Below are 23,787 nucleotides of genomic sequence, written 5' to 3' on the forward strand. Positions count from 1 at the left end.
ACTACCTGCATTTTTTTTCTTTTTTTTTGAGACGGAGTCTGGCTCTGTCACTCAGGCTGGAATGCAGTGGCGCCATCTCGGCTCACTGCAACCTCTGCCTCCCGGGTTCAAGTGATTCTCTTGCCTCAGCCTCCTGAGTAGCTGGGATTACAGGCGCCCGCCACCACGCCTGGCTAATTTTTGTATTTTTAGTAGAGACGGGGTTTCACCAGTTGGTCAGGCTGGTCTTGAACTCCTGACCTCAAGTGATCTGCCCACTTCACCCAACCAAAGTGCTGGGATTACAGGCGTGAGCCATCGCCCTTGGCCACTGTCTGCATTTTTACATGTGAGGATGTCAGAGCTGAGAGGTGACTCCCCCAGATTGCATGGTTCTTAAATGGTGGAACCTGGGTCTTTTTGACTCAGGTCCAGTTTTTTTTGACAACTTTTGTAATCTGTCACTACCCTCCTCTCAGTGCTGGGAGCAAGCATGCCTCAGGGAGGAGGCAAGATTTCCTCTAAATATCTATTTTGAGACAGGGCCTCACTCTGTTCCCCAGGCTAGAGTGCAGTGGTGCAATCAAGGCTCACTGCAGCCCTGAACTCCTGGGCTCAAACAGTCCTCCTGGCTTAGCCTCCCCAGTAGCTAGGACCACAGGGGCATCCCACCAAGCCCAGTTATTATTTTTTTGTGTGTAGATGGGCTCTTGCTATGTTGCCCAGGCTAGTCCTGAACTCTTGGGCTCAAGTCCTCCCTCCTCGACCTTCCCAAGTGCTGGGATCACAGGTGTAAGCCAATGTGCCTGGCCCTAAATATTCTGTAAAGGGGTCTTGCTGTGTTGCCCAGGCAGGTCTCCAACTCCTGGGCTCAAGTGATCCTCCCACGTCGGCCTCCCAAAGCACTGGGATTGCAGGCGTGAGCCACTTCAGCTGGCCTTCCTATTAAGTCTCACACTCAATTCACCGAGAGGGGCCTTGGTGTTACTCCCGGGGGTGGTAATCCATTGAATCTGGGCGGTTCATACTCTGTTTACGGCGTTAACTTACAGCCTATTTCATCCAAATACTGAGCGGGGTTAAAACTGAGATCTGCCAATTTTACTTAAAGATGGGGCGTCTTTGTCGAGGAAGAGCAGGAATGGTGGACTTCGCATTTAGTGCGCACTGTGGCACCCAATTTTGGCTGGATATTTGGAGCAGAAAATGGTGGGATACGATGCTTTAAAATGGTTGCTTCCATCTTCCATCCCCTAAACGCCCGCGCTTCCCAAGCCCACGCTCTGCCCGAGGAGGGGACGAAATCACCCCCGGTGAGGTCAGGAGGCCCGTGGGGGGAACACGGCTGGATGAGAACTGGCTTACAACCCCGACACATCCGGGGTCGCGGGATCCTCGACTTCGGCTCTCCCTTCGCGCCCAGAGAGCTCGTTCGCCCCCTGAGGCCGCGCTTGGCCCAGCCGAGGTCCCGTAGTTCCTAACGCTCGAGCCGTTATCGTCTCGAAAAACCGCGCGAGACTTGCGAGATCCCCGCCCCTTTCCCATCACGCCCTGCTCTCCCCGCCCTTCGCGCTCGGTTTGTTAGTTCCAGTTCCGGCCGTGAGGGTGGAGCTTTGTGCCTCGGAGGCGTGGGTGACGCAGGCGCAGCGCGGGTCGCGCGCGCTACCGCCCATCCTCGGTTGTCCCACTTTTGTTCGCTTGTCTTCGGCCTTCTACGCAAGAGCTCCGTTTCCGTCTCGCCCTCCTCGAAGTCCTCGTCGCGCGCCCGCGACCCAGGTCGCCCTGAAATCCAGCCCGTCCGAGCGCGAGTCCAACGGCCGCGGCCGCTCCAAGGTGGGGGAGGGGAGGAGCCTTGGGTGCCCCCCTGGGGCGGGAGAGGAACCGGGGTCCACGGGGGCAGGCGCGGAGAACCTCGGGGCGAGCGGAGGCGTTTGAGCCGCGTCCTCAGGCCCAGGATGGTGGGGGCCGCGGAGGGCTGGCCTTGGCGGGAGGGAAGCTGGCGAGCTGCCCGCGAGGGACGGTCCTTTCCTCCGCTCGTCCTTTTGCACCTCTCCGACCGCCCCTCCCCGGTCCCCAGGCCCCCTCAGACCGTGCCATGGGTGACAGTGATGACGAGTACGATCGAAGGCGCAGGGACAAGTTCAGAAGAGAGCGCAGCGACTACGACCGTTCCCGCGAGAGAGATGAAAGACGTCGAGGGGACGATTGGAATGACAGGTGAACCGTTTTTAACTTCATCTTGTCCCCGTTTCATGCCGTTTCACTCCACCCGCGTCGCTTTTCTTTTTCCCCCTTGTAATTTTTATGAGGGCGAACCCTATGAAATGGCTTATTGGACCGTTTGCTATGGTTCAGCCTATTTGCTGTTGGCCAAATAACTAGCTGTGGCTTGGTTTTTGAAATTCTCTGCAGATCAGAGCTATAGAGCTAAGAGTTTGAGTATGAAGAAGCACTGTTTATACACGCACGAAAAGCGTGCTTTGTTATTGAGATGGGGTCTTGTTCTGCTGCTCTGGCTGGAGTGCATTGATGCAGTCATAGCAGCCTTCACCTCCCGGGCTCAACCGATCCTCCTGCCTCAGCCTCCTGAGAAGTTGGGACTACAGGGGGAGGCCATCACGCCCGGCTAACTTTTAAAAATTATTATTATTATTATTACTTCGGGACAGAGTCTTACTCTGTCGCCCAGGCTGGAGTGCAATGGTGCAATCTTGTCTCACTGCAACCTCCGCCTCTGGGGTTCAAGTAATTCTCCTGCCTCAGCCTCCTGAGTAGCTGAGATTACAGGCACCCGCCACCACGCCCGTCTAATGTTTGTATTTTTAGTAGAGACGGGGTTTCACCATGTTGGCCAGGCTGGTTTGGAACTCTCGACTTCAGGTGATCAACCCAGCTCGACCTCCCAAAGTGCTGGGATTACAGGCATGAGCCAGTGCCTGGTCTAAAATTATTTTTTGTAGAGACAGAGTCTTGCTCTGTTGTCCAGGTTGTAAATTATATTTTAGGAAGATTGCTTCAGAAAAATAATAATATAAAGATGATCTGACTGGAAAGGTTGTCAGATTATTTCCGTGACAATATATGATTAGGTTTCTTGTCACTGTTTTGCCTAAAATCTCAGAGTTCGTGGGGCAGTGCTGATTGGATTAATTGATTATAAGATGTGGTTATTGACCTTAGGGTGTTACGATGTGCGCTTGGCATGGGGGATCAGAATGGCCGTGGATGTATTCTGTAAATGAGTATATATAGTGGAAGTTATAAAGAGGGTAAGCATTGAGGGAACAGATCTCTAAAGGAGGGGAGCGGTGCTGGAGGTCGTGTGTCAGGGACCCACTGGAAGGTGACACTTAGCTAGACTTGGAAAGATGAGTGGGAATTCCCCAGACACGAGTGACATGAACAGCTTGGAGCTGTGGACATAACATGTGCTTTTAGCATATTCTAGTTTGGTTAGAGTCCTGTTTCTCAGGATGTCCACAGACCATAGGGGGTCTCCGAGGCTAAAATTAGTTTTTGTGGTAATGTTTACATATTATTGCCATTTCCACTGATGGTGCCATAGCAGTGATGGGTAAAACTGCTGATGCTTTACCAAACATCAAGGCAGTGCCAGCAAAGAGTTAAAAAAAAAAAAAAAAAAAGCCGACTGGGCGCAGTGGCTCACACCTGTAATCCCAGCACTTTGGGAGGCCGAGACGGGCAGATCACAAGATCAAGAGATTGAGACCATCCTGGCCAACATTGTGAAACCCCGTCTCTACTAAAAATACAAGTTAGCCAGGCATGCTGGTGCGCGCCTGTAGTCCCAGCTACTCGGGAGGCTGAGACAGGAGAATTGCTTGAACCCAGGAGGCAGAGGTTGTAGTGAGCTGAGATCACACCCCTGCACTCCGGCCTAGCGACAGAGCAAGACTCGTCTTACAAAAAAAAAAAAAAAAAAAAAAAAAAAAAAAAAAAAAAAGTCAGTTCCATCAGTCGTTCTTGATGAAAGAGTAAAACATTTAAATTTGATTAAATTGGACTCTTGACTGTATGTCTTTTTTTTTTTTTTTTTTTTTTTTGGACACAGAATCTTGCTCTGTCACCCAGGCTGGAGCGCAGTGGGACGATCTCAGCTCACTGCAACCTCCACCTCCCGGGTTCAAGTGATTCTCCTGCCTCAGCCTCCCGAGTTGCTGGGATTACAGGTGTGTGCCACTCTGCCTGGCTAATTTTTGTATTTTTAGTAGAGATGGGGTTTCACCATGTTGGCCAGGCTGGTCTTGAACTCCTGACCTCAAGTATACACCCGCTTCGACCTCTCAAAGTGCTGGGATTACAGGCCTGCGTTAGTTGTCTTGAGCAAGAGTACGCATGTGATTGAGCTGAACTAACAGCTTTTTTCCATGGGATGTTATTTTTACTTGAATGAATGACAAACAGTGATTGTTCATACTTGGGTATTTGGCAGACATCTTGAAAATGAACTGAGAACCTGTTACTTCAGTGTAAGCTGTTGGTATTTGTTGCCAGTGATGAAGTAGAACTTTCCAGTGAAAATTAAAATTTTGGGCCGGCGCAGTGGCTCATGCCTGTAATCCCAACACTTTGGGAGGCGAAGGTGGGTGGATTGCTTGAGCCCAGGAATTTGAGACCAACTTGGGCAACGTGGTGAAACCTGTCTGTACAAAAAAATACAAAAATTAGCTGGGGGTGGTGGCACATGCCTGTAGTCCCAGCTACTCAGGAGGCTGAGGCGGGAGGATGGCTTGAGCCTGGGAGGTCGAGGTGGGAGTGAGCCTTGATGGCACCACTGCACTCCAACCTGGGCAACAGAGAGATACCCTGTCAAAAAAAAAAAAAAAAAGGAAATTAAAATTTTGGAAAACTTCTACTAATGTGAGCTTGACAGCTTCCCGTTAAGTAAAGACTTTCTTGGTGAGATAGGCAGTGATGCTGATGAATACATTTTGATATTGGGTGAGACATAATCAAGGCCCATTGAAAGGGAAAGATAGAACAGTGGATTTTAATGTAGCAGAGAAAGCAATATTCACTGATACTATTTCAGATTGAAGGTTCTAACTAGCCTGTGAGAAGCTACTTCCTCCTTGGTCAAGGTAGCATAAAGAAAAGAAAAAAAAGAACCTACCTCTTGTTGAATTTTGGGTAGTATCCAAAATGAATATCTAGTTAATCTGAAAAGGCTTTTCCAACTCCTTATCAGTGTGAGGCCTGATTTTCTGTTTTTTTTTTGAGACGGGGTCTTACTCTGTTGCCCAGGTTGGAGTGCAGTGGCACGATCATGGTCACAGACCACTGCAGCCTTGACTTCCCCAGGCTTAGGTGATCCTCTCACCTCAGCCTCCTGATTAGCTGGGACTACAGGTGTATGCCATCACACCCAGCTAATTTTCTTTTTTTCTTTCTTTTTATTTTTGAGATGGAGTCTCACTCTGCCCAGGCTGGAGTATAGTGGCATGATCTGGGCTCACTGTAACCTCCACCTCCCGGGTTCAAACAATTCTCCCACCTCAGCCTCCTGAGTAGTTGGGATTACAGGTGCCTGCCACCATGCCCGGCTAATTTTTGTGTATTTAGCAGAGACACGGTTTTGCCATGTTGGCCAGGCTGGTCTCAAACTTCTGACCTCAAGTGATCTGCCTGCCTTGGCCTCCCAAAGTGCTAGGATTACAGGCATGAGCTACCACTTCCAGCCAGCCAGCTAAGTTTTGTATTTTTAGTAGAAAGGTGGTTTCACCGTGTTGCTCCAGCCTGGTCTTGAACTCCTGGGTTCAAGCAGTCCACCTGCTTTGGCCTCCCAAAGTGCTAGCATTCATTACAGATGTGAGCCACCATGCCCGGCCTGCCTCATTTTTCAAGCAGAACAAAGTATCTCAACAGATTCAGTGTAGAAGCTATGCTCTACAAAGCCAGAACTTGGAGAGATTGGTGACAATGTAAAAACAATGCCACTTTTTCTCACCAAAATTTTTCTGGAAAACGATTTTTCATAAAAACATGTAATCTGTTTCATCTTACTGTGTAATTTAAAAATGAAGGTTTTAGAACATTTTGTTTTAATTTTGAATATAGTAAGTATTGATAGATGTAACCCACGTAAGCAGAAACTCTTTGGTGTCCTCAGTCATTTTTAAGAGTATTAAGGGGCCGAGGCAGGAGAGTTGCTTGAGCCCAGGAGGCGGAGGCTGTAGTGAGCCGAGACGGAGAGTGATTGTGCTGTTGCACTCCAGCCTGAGCGACAGAGTGAGACTGTCTCCAAAAAAAAAAAGAAGAAGATGCGGATGGGGGAGGCTGGTGATTGGTTGGGAGGTTGGTGGCTGGTCGAGAGGCTGAAGTGACAGCCAGGAACCCAAGTTAAAACAACAGTGTTGCTTACTGGCATTGAAGTAATGGTGTGATGTGATGAGACTTGTGTTTCAGGAAGGTCCGCCTGCCAGTGGGGAGACAAGCGAGAGACCAGAAGCAGGCGGGCAGCCAGGGCTGCAGGAGCCACACTGGCCGAGGACAAGGACTAGGACAGGGTGTGTGGGGATGGCAGAGAGTGGGACAGCTTTGATAGGCTTTGAGGCAGAGGATTAGCAGGAGCAGTAATTAGCGGTGAGGGTAGTGAATGACAGCTGGGGAGAGATGCTGTTCCATTGATACAGCAGAGTGGGGAGCGGGGGGAGGAAAAGACATTTGGGCCCATGGTGGTGGGATAAGTAGGCTTGATTCTTTTTTCTTTTTTTTTTGGGGGGGGGGACGGAGTCTTGCTCTGTCGCCCAGGCTGGAGTGCAGTGGCGCGACCTCGGCTCACTGCAAGCTCCGCCACCTGGGTTCACGCCATTCTCCTGCCTCAGCCTCCCAAGTAGCTGGGACTACAGGTGCCTGCCACCATGCCCGGCTAATTTTTTTTGTATTTTTAGTAGAGACGGGGTTTCACCATGTTAGCCAGGATGGTCTCAATCTCCTGACCTCGTGATCCGCCCACCTTGGCCTCCCAAAGTGCTGGGATTACAGGCATGAGCCACCGCACCCAGCCAAATAGGCCTGATTCTGACAGGTTGAATTTGAGGGGGTTGATGGTTGATGGACTTCTAGTAGGGGATGATTTTTAAAAAGTTCTTTGTTTTATTTTTAGAGACAGGGTCTCCCTCTGTCACCCGTGCTGAGTGCACTGGTGCAGTCGAAGCTTGCTGCAGCCCCGACCTCCTGCCCATAAGTGGGCCTGTAGCAGGGGTGATTCATGTGGGTCTGGAGCTCAGGCGGAAGGCCTGGCTGGGAGAAGAGTTGGAGAACCATCAGTTCTTGGGTATTGGCTGAACTCATGGAATTAGACAAGAATCTTTGTTTTGTTTTGTTTTGAGACAGGGTCTCTGTTGCCAAGGCTGGAGTGCAGTGGCTTGCCCTGACTAGAGAAAAATCTTTTTCTGTTAGGAGTGAAGTTTTATAATTGTAGGCTTTTTAGTCTGGTGTCTCAGGGTGTAAGAAGGGCCTGTTTAGGAGTGTGGCTGTGGCATATCCAGCTGTATCTTTAATTATTGTTACTTTTTAAAAAATAAAAATTTTTTTACAGGGATGGGGGTCTTACTATTGCCCAGGTTGGTCTCGAACTCCTGGCCTCAAGTGTTCCTCTGCCTCAGCCTCTCAAAAGTGCTTGGATTACAGGCATGAGCCACCGTGCCTGGCCTTTAATCTTTGTTACTTGTTCTTACCGCCAGAGAGTGGGACCGTGGCCGTGAGCGCCGTAGTCGGGGTGAATATCGGGACTATGACCGGAATCGGCGAGAGCGCTTCTCGCCACCTCGCCATGAACTCAGCCCACCACAGAAGCGCATGAGGAGAGACTGGTGAGATGGAGCGGTTTCCCTCTCCTCCCCTTCGCCTCAGTTCCACCTGGGCCTCCCCTTTCTCACCTCACCTGTGCCTAAATCTTTGTCATTTCCTTTTCTCAACTTCCCATCACCCATCGTTTCTTTGTCCCTTGAAACTCTTGTCTGGGAGACCATGCTGTGTGTACCCCCGTCTGTCCATCCTCCTTCATGCTCTGGGGAGGTGACTCCCTTCTCTGCTTTACTTTTGTGTCCCCCACCTTCAGGGATGAGCACAGCTCTGACCCATACCACAGTGGCTATGAGATGCCCTATGCTGGGGGGGGTGGGGGCCCAACTTATGGCCCCCCTCAGCCCTGGGGCCACCCCGACGTCCACATCATGCAGCACCATGTCCTGCCTATCCAGGCCAGGTAAGGGCGCGGGGCTTCTCGGGAGAAGGGGGTTGGTAGGCCTGGGGGATGGATGGGGTTGCTGAAGGCCATGGCTGAAGCCAGGGAGTGGGTCAGGCACACAGAGGCATGTCCCTGGGGTGGGGATGGTAGGTAGCTGTTGGGGTTTGGGGTGATGTCCATGGTGGGCAAAGTAAAGGGGCACCTAGCTACTTTGGCCCCTGTAGCCTCCCACCGTTCCCCAACAACCAAGCCGCCTTGACCGGGGTCCCCTCCAGGCTGGGCAGCATCGCAGAGATTGACCTGGGTGTGCCGCCGCCTGTGATGAAGACCTTCAAGGAGTTTCTCCTCTCCCTGGATGACTCGGTGGATGAGACGGAGGCCGTCAAGCGCTATAATGACTACAAGCTGGATTTCCGGAGGCAGCAGATGCAGGATTTCTTCCTGGCGCACAAAGATGAGGAGTGGTGAGTGCCCCTGCTTCCCTGGACCTCTGCCCTGGCATGTCCCCCTGGCCCCGCTGGTGGAGCCACAGCCCTGTCCTCTTCCCAGTTTCCCGTGTCCAGAACTTTCTGGGGGCGGGGGTTGGGAAGTATGACAGCATTGGCTGATGGGGTCTCCCCCTCACTTCAGCGACTGCCACGGCCCCCGCCCCGCCCTATCTCCTGTCCTGCTGTCCTCAGAGAGTGGGACACCTCCAGGCAGCAGGCCAGAGCCACTTGGCCCCTTGGGGCAGCAGACAGACTGCTTCCCACTTGTTGGTGTTGGGTCATTGTCATCCCTGATCACCAGGACCCTGTGTGGCTGAGGTGTCCTCCTAAAGCGACGAGTGAATCCAGACAAGAAAAGCAAAGATCTCAGGGTCGTTTGACAGAAAAAGAATTTTAATTTTTTTTTCCTTTTGTGGATGTTTTAATTTTAATCAACCATCTTTTCCCCCCTTCCTGCTCCTCCTCCTCCTCATCCTCTTTCTGCTCCTCCTCCTTGAAAAGAGCCAGAACTGGGAACTACACCCGCTCATCGACGGAGCTCGGAGCAAACCCACCTCCACCCCCACCATACCCAGCCCATACATGAGCCCCTGGGCTGAGCTGCGCGGCCCCGGCCAGGCAGACAGGCAGGGCACTGCTGTGCACAATGCAGCGGTTTAGCTGAATGTGATTGCTCAGGCAGCTAGCCAGTCAGGCCCCACTGCGGAGTCCCGCGGGGCAGGGCATCTCGGCCGGGCGCCCAGCCAGGAGCCAGCCGGTGGCCCACCAGCCAGCATGGGCCCTGGGCGCCGCTAGTTAAATCTTGAGCTCTGTTTGACCAAGCGGCCAAGGTAAAGATCCTGGAGGTGATGCCTGCGGCTTTCCTTTCCTCTTCTGCCCCACTCGTGGTTCTGTTCTGTCTTCGCTGTCCCCTCTCTCGAATTGCTCTGTGTCTTTGTCCTAATCTCTCATGCACCTTCATTCTTCTCTGTTCCTGTTCTTGCTCCCTGCCTAACACCACCTTCCTCCCTGTTGGTTTTTTCAGTTTCTCTCTCTGATCTTTAGTTTTTCCCTTTGTTTTCGGTTTCTGGGACTTTCTCACACTCTCCCCTTTCCTCCCTTTCCCCTTTTCCTCATACTCCTCATTTCTTCTGTTTTCCCTCTGAGGTCCTATTTGAAATGTTTTATTTTTCTTCTCCCTAACCTTCCAGCCCTCTCCTCTCTCTCCCCCTGTGGGCAGGACCTGAGGCTCTAAAGGGCACTCCAGTGTCTCCCTTCGGTCTTTCCTGTCCCTTCACCGTCTTGCTTATCTTCCCACGGGTGGAGAAAGGTGCCCTGCCTTTGGGCTTTTGCTATCTGGCCCTCTGTCTTCCACCTCGGGGTGGAGGGAGTTGGCGGGAGCAGTTTTTGAATGACTGCAGTTTGGGGTTGGTGAGGAGAGGGAGGTTCTTCAGGGCCTGCTATTTCCTGAGCCTTCCTCTCTGAAGCTTTGGGAAATGACACTTTTTTACTACGTTAGTGTTTCCCAGAGACTTAAAGTGGTAAATCTGCCTCTCCAACCCTGGCGTCCCCCTGTAGTCATTGGTCCTCCCGAATCCAGAGCTCTTAGTTCCTGGTTCTCCCCCCAAATCTTCTCAGAACACAACTTCTGGTTCCTTTTGGGGTGTTGGGTGGTTCTAGCGCACCCCTATCCCCTAATCTCTCTATTTTGATGACCTTTTGTGGTTGTGAGAGGAAGGGGGATATGCCCTGTCTTTCCTGGGCCCCTTCCCACATCCTGGCCTTTGCTTCCAGTAACTTTTGTCTTTCCCTCCCCTGCTTCGTTCCCAGGTTTCGGTCTAAGTACCACCCAGATGAGGTGGGGAAGCGTCGGCAGGAGGCCCGGGGGGCCCTGCAAAACCGACTGAGGGTCTTCCTGTCCCTCATGGAGACTGGCTGGTTTGATAACCTTCTCCTGGACATAGACAAAGCTGATGCCATTGTCAAGATGCTGGATGCAGGTGTGCGGATTTGGAGGGGTGGCAGGCATCCGGACCCTATGGGGGTGGGGGTGTCTGGGGACCAGGTAGAAGCCGGTTGACAGGAGCCAGGGCCCTGGGGTTGTGACCTCTGTTCCCTTTGTTGGTAGCCGTGATTAAGATGGAAGGAGGCACGGAGAATGATCTCCGCATCCTGGAGCAGGAGGAGGAGGAGGAGCAGGCAGGAAAGCCTGGGGAGCCAGGCAAGAAAGAAGAAGGACGGGCTGGAGCAGGACTGGGGGACGGGGAGCGCAAAACCAACGACAAGGACGAGAAGAAGGAAGACAGCAAGCAGGTCCGAGCCCTGGGTCTCCTAGTGCTGCCCCCGGCAGCCTGGGGGAGGGGGGTGGGCAGGGGTCCATAGGAGCTAGAAGTCGGGGGCTGGGGAAAATGAACCTGTGGCCTCAGTTGTGGGGGTGGGGGCCCTCTGATAAAGGTGGGAGGGGAGGTTTGACATCCCCAGTGGTTATTTCTTACCATAGGCTGAGAATGACAGTTCTAATGATGACAAAACAAAGAAGTCGGAGGGTGACGGGGACAAGGAAGAGAAGAAAGAAGACTCTGAGAAGGAAGCCAAAAAGGTGAGGTGTCTGTGGCCTGGGGTCAGAGTGTTGGGGCTGGGGTCCTGGCACGCTGACTTGTCCCCCCTGCTGTGGCTCGCGCAGAGTAGCAAGAAGCGGAACCGGAAGCACAGCGGGGACGACAGCTTTGACGAGGGCAGCATGTCGGAGTCCGAGTCGGAGTCAGAGAGCGGCCAGGCTGAGGAGGAGAAGGAGGAGGCTGGTAGGGTTTCTCTTCTGCTTTAAAGTGCATTCTCCTAATGCGGGTGGGGAGGTGAGAGGTTGGTGACATTGATGGGAGGGAGGGTGGCTTTTAGGGGAAAGCTGCTCTATCCTCCCCACCAACATCCGTAATAAAAACGCACTCCTTCCTACCCCCCTTCCTGCCTAGAAGAAGCGCTCAAGGAGAAGGAGAAGCCCAAGGAAGAAGAATGGGAGAAGCCCAAGGACGCCGCGGGGCTGGAGTGCAAGCCGCGGCCGCTGCATAAGACCTGCTCCCTCTTCATGCGCAACATCGCGCCCAACATCTCCCGGGCCGAGATCATCTCCGTGAGTGGGGACCCGTGGAGTCAGGGCAGGGCCGATGGAGAAGTGGAGGGCAGAGGGAAGGCAGTGGGGCCCTGCCTGTGACAGATGCCCCCGTTTCACCTGCTAGGGAGGCCCCTTCCCCAGGGCCCATGGCCTCCGAGGACTAGTCCTGATAGCGCCATTGGCTTTCAGGTGCTGGTGTTCTGAAGCCGTTCAGTGGTTTTTCCCTGCCCAAGGATGGGAAGAGTGACAAGGCAGTTAGTCCCTAGGGTTCTGAGGGCAGTGGGGGATTGGAGGAAGAGGCGAATGAATCCTTGAGTCACTACATGGGGCTGGTTTTCTGCTTCTTGCAGCTTTGTAAAAGGTACCCAGGCTTTATGCGGGTGGCGCTTTCAGAGCCCCAGCCGGAGAGGAGGTGAGTAACTCAGTGCGTTGGAGGGAAAAGTGCAGGGGAATGTTAATGGCCAACACCAACTCCCTCGCTTGACTGCGCTAACATTTTCTTTCTTGTGTAGGTTTTTCCGTCGTGGCTGGGTGACCTTCGACCGCAGTGTTAACATTAAAGAGATCTGTTGGAACCTGCAGAACATCCGTGTGAGTGCTGGGGGCGGGACTGTGGGGAAGAGGAAGGGAGACTCTCTGTGCCACACGGGACCTCTGCGTGACTTTGTTCATTTGATAGTCTGGTTGTTCTGCACACTCTTTGACCGTTTTGTCTGCCTACATTGTCTCTGGGCAAGGCTCTAGGGCATTAGCATGGACGGGACCTATGTGGTCCCCGTCCCCAGGGAGCTTGCAGTCTGATCAATCGCTGGTGCTCAAGAGGGGAGGGTCTTAGAGCTGCTGCTTCTCTGGCAAGTGGGGTAAGTGGGGTGAGCTGCTGCTGCTGTCTGCCCTCCAGCTCCGGGAGTGTGAGCTGAGCCCTGGTGTGAACAGGGACCTCACCCGGCGCGTTCGCAACATCAACGGCATCACCCAGCACAAGCAGATTGTGCGCAACGACATCAAGCTGGCGGCCAAGCTGATCCACACGCTGGACGACAGGACCCAGCTTTGGGCCTCAGAACCAGGGACGCCTCCCCTGCCAACGGTCAGTGACTCCCCAAAGGACTTTGTCAGAAGCAACCGGTAGTGCCTCTGCTGTGGGCACCTCTGACCTCACCTATCTGTAGCCTTGACCCCTTGGCACCCACTTGCCTGCTCACTCATTTGCCCCTTCGTGTGTGGGTAGCACCTCCTCCAGCTTCCAGCAGAACGGGGGGGATGCTAGTGATCATTTGTGGCTGGGGTGGAATAAAAGCTAAAATAAAGACAAATCTCAAGGGGGCAAAAGGTGCCATTTATGTCTGGTGAACTCCTGTCCCCTCGCTGCTCTTTCACTTGTGGAAGGTCTCAGGTTACCTCCCCTGAAGGTCTTTCTCTGCCTTACTTGTTTCTCTTCCTCCCATCAGAGCCTGCCCTCGCAAAACCCGATCTTGAAGAATATCACCGACTACCTGATCGAGGAAGTGAGCGCCGAGGAGGAGGAGCTGCTGGGGAGCAGCGGGGGCGCTCCTCCTGAGGAGCCTCCTAAGGAAGGGAACCCGGCAGAGATCAATGTGGAGCGGGATGAGAAGTTGATCAAGGTGCCAGTGGCAGCGCGGGGTACGTGGGGGCTCGGGCGGTGAGGGCAGGAGCTGAACGCTCGCATTCACTTCCCTTAGGTCTTGGACAAGCTCCTTCTTTACCTGCGCATCGTGCATTCCTTGGATTATTACAACACCTGTGAGTACCCCAACGAGGATGAGATGCCCAATCGCTGTGGGATCATCCACGTTCGGGGGCCCATGCCACCCAACCGCATCAGTCACGGGGAAGGTGAGCTCCAGGTTCCCCTTTGTCCCCGGCTGCCCCTGGCCTTGGTCCTCCAGCCCCTTGCCACCATCCTTCCTTCCGACTCCCTTGCCAACCTTCCTTCCTCTGTTCCCAAACCACAGTGCTGGAGTGGCAGAAGACGTTTGAGGAGAAGCTCACGCCGTTGCTGAGTGTGCGGGAGTCACTCTCAGAGGAAGAGGCCCAGAAGATGGGGCGCAAAGACCCAGAGCAGGAAGTGGAGAAGTTCGTCACCTCCAACACGCAGGAACTGGGCAAGGATAAGTGGCTGTGTCCTCTCAGTGGCAAGAAATTCAAGGTCTGGGATGTTGGAGAATGGCCGTGCTACAGTGGCGGGAGGTGGGGTTGAGACAGGAAGCCCCCTGGGCAGGGGTGGGGAACTGCTCACTGCACTGGCAGTCCGGACCTGGGAGCTGGGAATCCTTCCAGGTCGGGCCTGCGAGCGAGGCAACCATTACGTGGCTGTCCTGACCCCTCTCCTCTCTCCACCCAGGGTCCTGAGTTTGTGCGCAAACATATCTTCAACAAGCATGCAGAGAAAATTGAGGAAGTGAAAAAGGAGGTCGCGTTTTTTAACAACTTCCTCACTGATGCTAAGCGCCCAGCTCTGCCTGAGATCAAGCCAGCCCAGCCACCTGGCCCTGCCCAGAGTAAGATACGATCCATGAAGGTCACATGTCCCCTGTCCCTTGACTACCCAGGGACTCCCGTTTCTCTTTAACATGTCACCCCCAGAAGTTTCTGTCCCATCCTGAGACCATAGCCCTAGAAGTCAATTGTACCTGTATCCCCCTCCCCGCCCCCGCAGTAATTCATGTCCCTGTCCGTGTTGTACTCCCCCCAGGTTTGACCCCGGGACTCCCCTACCCACACCAGACGCCCCAGGGCCTGATGCCCTACGGTCAGCCCCGGCCCCCGATCTTGGGCTATGGAGGTAAGTACAGGAGGGAGATGAAGGGGCTTGGTGAGTGTGTGGCTTTGGGAGAAGAAAACAGAGGATGGAGTTGAGGACATAGTTTTGCAACTCAACACTGATCTCTGTCATAGCTGGTGCTGTCCGCCCTGCAGTCCCCACAGGAGGCCCTCCATACCCCCACGCCCCGTATGGTGCTGGTCGAGGGAACTACGATGCCTTCCGAGGCCAGGGAGGTTATCCTGGGAAACCTCGCAACAGGTAAGGAGGAGGGCAGACTCCCAAGCTTTGTTGCCGCCTGCAAACTCCCTTTTCGGAGCCCTCAGCTCTCATCCTTTACCTCGAACCTCACAGGATGGTTCGTGGAGACCCAAGGGCCATTGTGGAATATCGGGACCTGGATGCCCCAGACGACGTTGATTTCTTTTGAGCCGTCCCCTGTTCCTCACTCCTGTGTCATCCATACTTGTACTACCTTGTCCCATCAAGCTCTGAGAATTTTTTGTACTATCAGCCTTACTGCCAATAAAAGCACTTCCACAGGGCTCCTGACTCTCGTGTGTTACATACCTCCCCCATCCTTCCAGAGTAACTCCTGAGGTGTTGCTCAGCCCTGCCACTTTTATTATGTCAAAAGTGCCGGGCTCTGCAGGGACACCAGTGGGAGGTACATAGGTGCATGTCTGGGACCCGAGAATCTCAGTTCTGTAACTGCGCCCTCAGTCCAAGGTGTGCTGCTGCTGTTGGGAGCTAAGGCTGGTCAAGCACAGGTTGTAGAAGGAGTTGGGGTCAAAGGCTGCACTCACCTCTTGCCAGCCCACCCACCCAGCAGCCTGTAGTTCACTGGGGCTTTTTGGAGTGCCCCAGTAGTGAGGATCCAATACCAGGACATAGGCTTCCGTGCCTGACCCGACGCAGACTCCCAGCAAGGCCTTGGACCTGGCATCTGCGTCCCCCCCAACCATGACTGGGCCTCCGCCCCCTGCGAAGTGGGAGTAAAGCCTCTCCAGCTCCCCGTGCAGCCCCGCTCCCCGGGGTATGTGGCAGAGGCGTCCCTGGGGCCCTCCGAAGTGAGCGAGGCAGAGGCTGGCCTCCACGCAGCCGATCCAGTCCCGGGAGCCCCGGAAGCCGGGGGGCTTGTCGCCCATGTCCTCCAGGGCCGCCTGCACAGCGGCCAATCCAGGTACGCCCGCGGGCTGGCCCTCCGGCCACGAGCACAGCGTCTGCAGAGTGCGGTAGCCGCAGCCCCAGCCGCGGTCGTCCAGGCCGTCGCAGCCGTAGTGGTAGTAGAGGTAGTGGCCCGAGAGCAGCGCCAGGCGGACAGGGCCGCGGTTCGGCGGGGACAGGCCCACGTGGACGTCCCTCAGCGGCTCCAGGGCGGTGGGCGGGAGCGGAGATCCAAGGCCAGGCACAGCGTCCTCCTAGCGGCGCGGAGCGACCTCAGGCTCCAACACTCCCTTTCGGCTCCGGGTCTTGGCCAGCTGCCGCAGGACCGGCGCGCAGGCTGGGGACGCGCTCCCCGGGCCTCGTTGATCACCGCAGGCCGCAAGCGGTAGCCACCGAGCGGCACCGACCGAGGGGATCCCACAATGCTCCGCCGCGCCGCGCCCCGCCCCGCCCCTCCGCCCCGCCCCTCCGCCGTGCCAGCCTGCGGGCCTGTGGGCCTCATTGCGCAGGCGCCCCGGCGGGGCAGGGCCGGGGGTTGGCCTTTGCCTTGCGCCCGCCTCGGAGCTCGCCTGTTTCTCACCCTCCAGCCCCGCTCCTGCATAGACTCCGCCCCCGTGATTCCGGCGTTCTGCCCCTGCCCCTGGCTCCCTAGTCGCGCACACTCCCGTGGCTGTAACAGTTTATTGGTAGCCCAGAGGGGCGAAGGCACCGCGGGGGAGGGAGCTCAGCCTGAGACATGCAGAGGACCGGGAGCCCCGGGGGACGTCGGGGGTGGGGTGGGGATGGGCAGGGTCTGGGGCTCGTCTGTGTTATAGCCCAGCTCTGAAATAAATAGTATATACAGCTAGGGGGCCGGGCGGAGCGGGGGACGTGGGGGTCCCGCCGGGGTCACAGGTCTGAGCAGCGATCCTGCTTGCTGTAGTGGTCGAACTGGTTCTTCCAGTGCACCATGTAGGAGCTCCAGCGGTGGAACTCGGCCTTCCACTGGCGCTCCGCCTCGTCGAGCGTGTCTGCGGCCAGGGCGCCCGGCGAGGCGGGAGGGGAGGACGGCACGAAGAAGGTCGGGGATCGGACATTTGGGCAGGTTGAAGGGGGGCATGAGTGCAGGGAGGACGCACGGAGAAATGCAGGCGACCACGTGGGACGGTGGCAAGAGGATCAGGAGAATGTGCGAAAGACGAGAGGGAGGATGAGGGCAGAGGCGGGGCCAGAGAAGGACAGCAGGAAGGAGAGAGGAGGAGAAAAGAATGACCGGAAGACGGGGGGACAGAGGGGACAGGAGGGGGAGGTTGGGGGAAAAAGAAGAGACAGAAATGGTTGACCGTTATAGCCCCAATGGGGGGTGTTACCCAGCCCGGGGCCTCCCTCTTCCCCCCAATGTCAGGCTCAGGTTCCAAAAGATAATTTTATAAAAGAATACTGGCTTTTCCATTTCCATTCAAACAACAAAGGCGTGGGGATCCCTGAGAAGGGTGGGAGGCACGGCCCCCTCCTCCTGCCCTGTCCAGTGTGAGTCTCTTGGTTTGAGGAGGGAGGGGGCACTGGGTCTGAGATCCCTGAGTGGGGCCCTTCCCCATGGTCCGACCACTCATTAGAGGAGGGGCCCCTGTGGCCGTAGGGGAAGAGGCCGTGGTCACAGCCGCAAGAGGTGGGAGAGAAGGAGGAGGAGAAGCTGGTGGAGGAGGAGGAGGGGTAGGGGGAGGCCGGGCCTCGGAGCAGCCTCCCCATGGGTGAAGCCTGGGCAGGTGCTGGGAGCCTCCGAGGCTAGGGGGAGAAGAGAGGGGTTACACCTGGCCGGCTCCCACTCCCGTCCTCCCAGCCGCTGCCCGCTGGCCCCTGCGTACCGGTGGCGCTGAGCAATTTGGGGAGGAAGCGGTTCCAGAAGGCGCAGGCCTGGGCGCGCAGCCCCCGCCGCACCTCCAGCGGCCGCAGGTCCAGACTCACGTACTGCTGAGCCCCCGTCGTGTACGGGGGCCATTGCGGGGCCTTGGGGTCTCGGGGCTCATTGGGATCCCTGCGGAAGGAAGGGAAGGCTCAGTCCAGACGGGCAGTGGGAGGAGGTGGCCCCCAACTCCACGGGACCCCGGACTCTTCAGCTCTGCGGAGAGCCCCAGAGAGCCCGTGCCCTCCCTCCCTCCACCTTCTCCAAAGTGCCGGGTCATCGGGGTCTTCCCTTCCTCGTGCGCTCCCTGTCTCCTTCCTTTTCCCTCAGCTTTTCTGTTCCATCTTTGTTTCTCTCAGTAAAAATATGGCTAGGATGTCTTGAGCCCTTCCTAAGTAACCAGGACGGGTCCTATGTCTACAAACATTACATTTTTTAACAACACCCATCCGATGCTAGATTTCATTGTCCTCTTCTTGATCCAGATAAACTGGTGTGTGTGTGAGAGAGAGAATGTGTCACTGCTAGTGAATCATCACTGGTTTGACTTAATCCAGCTCCAACTCCTTTGTCTTGGTCTCCCGTCTTTTTTTTTTTTTTTCCCAGAGATAGGGCCGCTCAGGCTGGAGTGCAGTGGTGCCATCATAACTCACTGCAGCCTCAACCTCCCAGGCTCAAGCAGTCCTCCTGCCTCACCTTCCCAAGTAGCTGGGACCACAGGCACCAGCCACCGTGCCTGGCTAAGTTTCGTACTTTTTTTTCTTTTTAAGAGTCGGGGTCTTGTTATGTTGTCCAGTCTGGTCTCAAACTCCTGGCCTCAGGGGATCCTCCCACCTTGGCCTCCCAAAGGGCTGGAATTACAGGGGTGAGCCACTGTGCCCCCCTCCATGTCTACCTCGTCTCCTCACTTTCCTTTGCCTCTGTCTCTGTCTCTGCAAGATCCCCTCTGCCTTCTCTGTCTCCTTTCTTTTTCTCTCCCCTTTTATCTCCTTTGTGAGCATGTCCTTCTCTGGCTGTTCTATCCTGCCCCTGTCCCACCCGTCCTTTCTGTCTCTGTGTGTCTGCTTCTCTTTGTGTGTCCTCCCACCCCCGACTCCTGTCCTCCCCAGCCTTCTCCCCCTCTGCACTGCTGACCCTGTGCGGGCAAAGTTGGCCCAGTATCGCATCAGTCGCTGGGCGAAGATTTTCTCCTCCGCCGTGTAGTTTCGAGAGGGGTCCAGGGGGATCCCAAAGATGAACTCGATCTCGTAGCCGTGGGGCACTCCCATCCACAGGGGCCAGGACAGTGTGGAAGCACGGTGTTCAAAGACGTAGGCGTACACCCGGGCACCCTGGGCAGCCAGTCGCCCAGCCAGCTGGGCCACGGGGCACACGACATTGTGGTCGCCCACCACATCGCTCAGGGCCTCCCTCAGGCGTGCCGGGTCCTCGGGATGCAGCCAGTCTGTGTAATGCAGGACGACAGCCTCGGCTGCCAGGTCACTTACCTGGGGGACCCCGACCCGCACCCCGGCCAGGAACTCGGCCCGGCTGATGAGAGACTCGTTGTCTTTGCTGAAGCCTGGGGCCCCGTAAACCAGAAAATACGAGCCCTCATCCTTCACCACACCCACCAGCACCTGGGGGTGAGGGAGAGGGGGGTGGGATGGAGCGACAGGCACAGACAGACAAGTAGACAGAAACAGATGGACAGACAAAGAGCCAGAGAGAGGAACAGTTACAGACCCGGAACCATGGGCAGAGAGAGGACAAGATCAGGGGAGCGACGCAGAGAAAGAGAAAATAGACCCACGGTGGCTTTCCTGTCTGCCCTGCCGACCACCCTGGGATCTGAGCCCTCAGGGAGGACTTCTGGGACTTCTGGGAATGGGCCTGGAGAAGCCCTCATGCCTGGGTCCCTGCAGGGAGGGGAGGGACTGTTGGGACCCAGAGGAGTCAGCTTCACGCCGGCTAGCCACTAGTTACCTGCAGGCCACTAGTTACCTGCAGGCCGTGGAAGTCTCCCGCGTTGATGAGGGCCTCTGGGGTGTCACTGAGGAAGTCTCCATCTACCACAGGCACGAAGGAGAACCGGAAGACGCTTTCTTGAGGCAGCACGTGCCATTCGTGGTTCACCAGGACCTGCGCTGGTCGTGTCCGAAGGCAGGCTACCAGCTCTGTGTCATTCCCACCAGTGCCGCCTGGAGGACAGCCCACAAGGTGGGCCAGCTGCGTGGCCCTGCGACGGGCTTCTCCCATGCCCACCGTGGCCCAGGGTCCATTGGGGGCACCGCTCTGCAGCACGGCCCTATGGAACAGGCCCCGGCTGGGCGGGGACAGCAGGTGCATGCCCACCGAGGCGGCTCCCGCGCTCTCCCCAAACAGCGTCACTGATGTCGGGTCACCCCCGAAGGCTGCCACGTTCTCCTGCACCCACTGCAGGGCCAGCCTCTGATCCAGGAGACCCACATTGCCCGGGGCCTCTCGGCTCCCCGGCAGGGCCAGGAAGCCAAAGGCTCCCACCCGGTAGTTCATGGACACCAGCACAGTCCTCTCGGCCTGTACCAAGAAGCGGCCATCGTACACGTCCAAGGAGGAGGCCCCACTGTAGAAGCCACCCCCATAGATCCAGACGAGGACAGGGGTGGGGGATGTAGGCCGGGGGTATGGTGTCCACACGTTGAGGTACAGGCAGTCCTCGCTCAGCTCACGGTTGGGGTTCCACATCTCGGTGCCCTCAAAACCTGGGTATAGGGTGTCCACATATTGGTAGCAGACACTCTGGAAGGTTGTAGCGTCTACCACCCCTGACCAAGGCTGCTTGGGCTCCGGTGGCAGAAAGCGACGGGGTCCCATGGGTGGCTCCGCAAAGGGGATGCCCAGGAAAGCAGAGACGGGGCCCCCAGGTGTCTTCAGGCGAATGCCCCGCAGCCGGCCCCCACGCACCGACACCAGCAGCTCTGCATCCTCCCGGCCCTCAGCCCCCACTCCTCCTCCCAGGAACCAGAGGAGGAGGAGGAGTGGGGAAGCCAGGGAAGGCGCGTGCAGCAGACACTGCGGGGGCCTCATGGCTGCAGGGCAGGCGGCGTCTGCTGGGAGAAAGAAAGGGAAAGGGTGAAGGTCGAGGAGCTAGGAGGGAGGAGATTAGGGTACAGTGGGCCCAAGGGTTATCACTCAGCTGCAGAGGAGGTGGGGCCGGTTGGCAAAGAGGAGGGGAGAGAGGGAGGGAGGGAAGGAGACAGGCAGAGACAAGGACACAGGCCAGCGGGCAGGAGGGGAAAGAGATCAGGCAGACACCCATATCCAGACAAATGCAGGGAACAGAGAGGAGCACCCTCTCTGCCCCGCAGGGGTCCACCGCCCTCACCTCTTCCGGGAACTGGGCCAGGCCCAGCTCGTGCAGTGAGGGCACCAGAGGCCTCAGTCCACCCGACAGGGGCGCGGCCTCACGGACGGGCGGCGCCGCTGGGGGAGCTTGTGGCGGCCTGAAGGCGCAGCCCCACTCTCCTGGGTCGGCCAGACCCGGGGTCCTGGGGGGCGGTGGGCTGGGCATTCAGGGTGTGGAAGCCTCAGGTCCCGGGGTCCCCCAAATCCTGCCTAGTCCACTCCCCACCCAACCCTGCCCATTCTCATCCAATGTCTGGCACCGAGCGCTGATGCCCGCGGGTTCCCATCAGCTGCGCACGCTCCCAGCCCAGCCCCAGCAAACAGGCTCGCCAGCCCGCGTCCCCCAGGACTCGAGAGCCCCCCATCCGTCTGAAGCTGCCGTGCACGCCGCCGCCGGCGGAGGGCAGTAGAGACCGAGAAAAGGTCGGCGCTCCCCGCCCCGAGCCGGGAGCCGGGAACTTGGGGTGGGGGCCCAAGGGCCTTGCAGAACTGGGGGCCGGAGGGCTTTGCAGAGCCGCCTGAAGGGCGAGCTGGGACGCCTGTGTTCCCGGGGCTCTGGAGATCCCCGGCTGCAGGGGCGGGGGCGCTATTTTGGGGGCAGCAGCTGCTACGGTTCCGGCATCTCCAGCCAAAGGATCAAAATTCCCCGGGTGGGAACTCCCCCCTCTCCCGCCGGTCACCCCTCGCCCAGCCCCCGCCGCCCTGAGCTGGGGGTGGTGGTGCTGCTGGAGATTAACTAGGAAACCCGAGTGGCGCTAATTATAACTCGGGGCTTCCGCCGAGCCTTCCCTTCCCAAAAAATAGAGATGGAGTCTCCGCGGGAGGGGGCGCCCTGGGCCTCGGAGGGGGCCTCTGAGGGGCGCTGCGCAGGGGCGCTGGGCTTGTGGCCCTGGGGATGGGGGTGCCCAGCCCGGCGCCGGGAACCTGCGCAGCTCGGGTACCGCCCCAATTAGGGGGTGTCTTCCAGTGGCCCCGGACTAGGGAGCGATCGGGGAAGGGGCGCTCGGGGGTCCCCGCGGGAATCGGAGCGCAGAGGCGGTGGCCGTCCCCGCCGGCTCGGGCTCCTGCGTGGGCGTCGGTGAGTGTGAGGCGGCCGGGGAAGAGTTCCGGACGAGTGCGGGGCAGCGGAGGGCGGCGCGGGGCAGGCCCGGGGACGCGGGAGCCGTCCCGTTAGGGGGGCCTGCACCCCTCGGGGAGCGCACGGTGCCCCGGACACGGGCCTTAAGGAGAGTCCCGGGAGGGGAGGGAGACTCACCTGAGGCGGCCGAGCCGGGCCGGGCCGGGCCGCGCCGGGAGCTGGAGGCGGCCGATGTTCCCCGGCGCAGGCTGAGCCGACTCTGACAGCCGCCGCCTCCGGCCCCCCGCACACACCCCCTCCGGGCCTCACAGCGCCCCCGCCCGCCCCCGCCCACTGTCTCCGCCCCCGCCCCTCCCCGCTCCCCCGGGCGGCCACCTCCCCTCTCTCTCCCTCCCTTGGAGCCGAGACCCGGAGACCCCGGGGCCCAGACGCACTCCAGTGCCAGACGCCGACCGACGACAGACGCGCAGTGACAGACGCGACCCAAAGACCTGCAGCGGCGGAATAGACACCCACGTGACAGACAGACGGACAGAAGCCCGTGGAGATAGACACGCGCAGACGGACGACCTCATGCAGTGACAGGCACAGACAAACGCAGGGACCGACTTTCACAGACGGACGGACACACTTGGACACCCTGTCGGTCTCGCTCGAGGCTGGTGAAGTTAGCGCAAGGCCAAGGGGCCATGCATCCCCGGCCACGACACAGACGGGTGGCATGGGAGGAGAGGCATTTGGGAGTGTGGCCGAGGACGGTCCCCTTAGGGGTCCAGGTGGCACTGGTGCAGAAAAGGTGACGTGGGACACTCCTGGGGATGAAAGGACACCTGTGGGAATGGAGATGTAAAATGGGATCGCTAGTGGAAATGAGGTGGGGGGGGCATTGGAGACAGGAGACCCCCGGGGGAGGAAGGGGTGACTCGGAACACCTGAGAAGGCAGGCCAGCGTGGTAGCACGCGCAAGGCTGCGGGGCGAGGCCGCACTCCGCGGCGGCAGTGGAAACTTCTGGAACCCCCGCGGGTGGGTCTGTGCTGGTTCCCTGACGGGTGACCTCGGACTTTCGTCACCAGGGTCCGGTCGGGGCATGACATCACCAGGCCTAGCATTCATTGGCCGCGCGGCTGGCAGGTGGGAGCGGCCTGGCCCGGGCGCCCCCAGCCTGCTCCGAGGGGCCTGACCCGCGCAGATTGCCCCCCGCCCCGCCCTCCAGGAGGTCACCCGTGTGGACAGGACTGCTGCAGCGGGGTCCCCACGCCCGAGGTGCAGGCGGCAATACCACGCGGCGCCTGCTTCCTGGAGGCGGCCGGCTCGGGAGCCCCCGGGCCCCCGCGTGGGAAAGCGGCCGGCGCAGGCCAGCGTCGGGGCGTGCGTGCGCGCGCGCGGCGGTGCGGGGCGCGGCGTGGGGTGGGCGCGTGCGCACACGCTTGCTCTGGCCGCCGCGCGCCCCGCAGCGCCCCGCAGCGCCCCGCAGAGCCCCGGGCACGCGGTGTCGCCGCCAGGGACCGAGGGCACCGGGTCTCGGGGCCTCGCAGGGGTTGAATCCGGAGTCTTGCCGGTCCCTGGGCCGCGCAGTTCCCGGCTTTCCAAGCTGGGCGCGCCCCACGCCCGCTCGCCCCACGGGAACCGGGTCCCGCAGGCACGGGCTCCTCTCGCTCCTCTCGCTGGAGACGGCCGCCAGGTGGCGCAAAAAGCAGCCACTCGGGCCTCGGAGACTGGGCTGGGTTGGGGGTGTTGGGGAGGT

The 23,787-nt window shown here is 58.0% G+C and overlaps 3 protein-coding genes across 13 annotated transcripts; 1 reads left to right on the plus strand and 2 right to left on the minus strand.

Moving 5' to 3' along the window:
- The first annotated feature begins 33 nt into the window (after positions 1 to 33).
- Positions 34 to 15,094, plus strand: SRRT (serrate, RNA effector molecule). 7 transcript variants are annotated; one of them, XM_054496421.1, is made up of 20 exons: positions 34 to 1,812; positions 2,057 to 2,196; positions 7,686 to 7,814; positions 8,063 to 8,209; positions 8,467 to 8,655; positions 10,489 to 10,658; positions 10,787 to 10,971; positions 11,159 to 11,257; positions 11,342 to 11,459; positions 11,628 to 11,785; positions 12,118 to 12,179; positions 12,280 to 12,358; positions 12,666 to 12,854; positions 13,216 to 13,389; positions 13,468 to 13,621; positions 13,741 to 13,934; positions 14,130 to 14,286; positions 14,469 to 14,570; positions 14,684 to 14,810; positions 14,904 to 15,094. In XM_054496421.1, the coding sequence occupies exons 2-20, from the start codon at positions 2,075 to 2,077 to the stop codon at positions 14,977 to 14,979; spliced, it is 2,631 nt and encodes an 876-aa protein (XP_054352396.1). In that variant the 5' UTR covers positions 34 to 1,812; positions 2,057 to 2,074; the 3' UTR covers positions 14,980 to 15,094. The 7 variants fall into 7 exon arrangements, with proteins under 7 accessions (XP_054352396.1, XP_063523316.1, XP_054352398.1 ...); XM_063667246.1 differs by having other exon boundaries at positions 14,705 to 14,810; XM_054496423.1 differs by having other exon boundaries at positions 14,481 to 14,570.
- A 58-nt stretch (positions 15,095 to 15,152) lies between these two features.
- On the minus strand, positions 15,153 to 16,144 carry UFSP1 (UFM1 specific peptidase 1 (inactive)). Its single transcript, XM_054496428.2, has one exon. The coding sequence runs from the start codon at positions 15,695 to 15,697 to the stop codon at positions 15,269 to 15,271; it is 429 nt and encodes a 142-aa protein (XP_054352403.1). The 5' UTR covers positions 15,698 to 16,144; the 3' UTR covers positions 15,153 to 15,268.
- Positions 16,145 to 16,384: 240 nt separating this feature from the next.
- Positions 16,385 to 23,379, minus strand: ACHE (acetylcholinesterase (Yt blood group)). 5 transcript variants are annotated; one of them, XM_063667250.1, is made up of 5 exons: positions 22,220 to 22,332; positions 19,582 to 20,666; positions 18,733 to 19,217; positions 17,561 to 17,730; positions 16,385 to 17,480 (listed from the first exon to the last, which is right to left on the minus strand). In XM_063667250.1, exons 2-5 carry the CDS (start codon positions 20,644 to 20,646, stop codon positions 17,350 to 17,352), a joined length of 1,851 nt encoding a protein of 616 aa, XP_063523320.1. In that variant the 5' UTR covers positions 20,647 to 20,666; positions 22,220 to 22,332; the 3' UTR covers positions 16,385 to 17,349. The 5 variants fall into 5 exon arrangements, with proteins under 5 accessions (XP_063523320.1, XP_063523321.1, XP_054352404.1 ...); XM_063667251.1 differs by having other exon boundaries at positions 19,582 to 20,669; XM_054496429.2 differs by having other exon boundaries at positions 16,385 to 16,726; positions 22,220 to 22,331.
- Positions 23,380 to 23,787: the final 408 nt, after the last annotated feature.

Source organism: Pongo pygmaeus, chromosome 6 (assembly GCF_028885625.2).
Source record: "Pongo pygmaeus isolate AG05252 chromosome 6, NHGRI_mPonPyg2-v2.0_pri, whole genome shotgun sequence".
NCBI classification, from domain to species: Eukaryota; Metazoa; Chordata; class Mammalia; order Primates; family Hominidae; genus Pongo; species Pongo pygmaeus.

Excerpts from the sequence above, each read along its gene's own strand:
- SRRT (XM_054496421.1), top strand. The coding sequence starts at position 2,075 with ATGGGTGACAGTGATGACGAGTACGATCGAAGGCGCAGGGACAAGTTC. Across the intron at positions 2,197-7,685 it reads GGGGACGATTGGAATGACAG|AGAGTGGGACCGTGGCCGTG; the intron begins GTGAACCGTTTT and ends TCTTACCGCCAG. Across the intron at positions 10,659-10,786 it reads TGTCAAGATGCTGGATGCAG|CCGTGATTAAGATGGAAGGA; the intron begins GTGTGCGGATTT and ends CTTTGTTGGTAG.
- UFSP1 (XM_054496428.2), bottom strand. The coding sequence starts at position 15,697 with ATGGGCGACAAGCCCCCCGGCTTCCGGGGCTCCCGGGACTGGATCGGC.
- ACHE (XM_054496430.2), bottom strand. The coding sequence starts at position 23,152 with ATGCTAGGCCTGGTGATGTCATGCCCCGACCGGACCCTGGTGACGAAA. Across the intron at positions 19,218-19,581 it reads GAGACTTCCACGGCCTGCAG|GTGCTGGTGGGTGTGGTGAA; the intron begins GTAACTAGTGGC and ends CCTCACCCCCAG. Across the intron at positions 16,727-17,560 it reads CAAATTGCTCAGCGCCACCG|ACACGCTCGACGAGGCGGAG; the intron begins GTACGCAGGGGC and ends CCCTGGCCGCAG.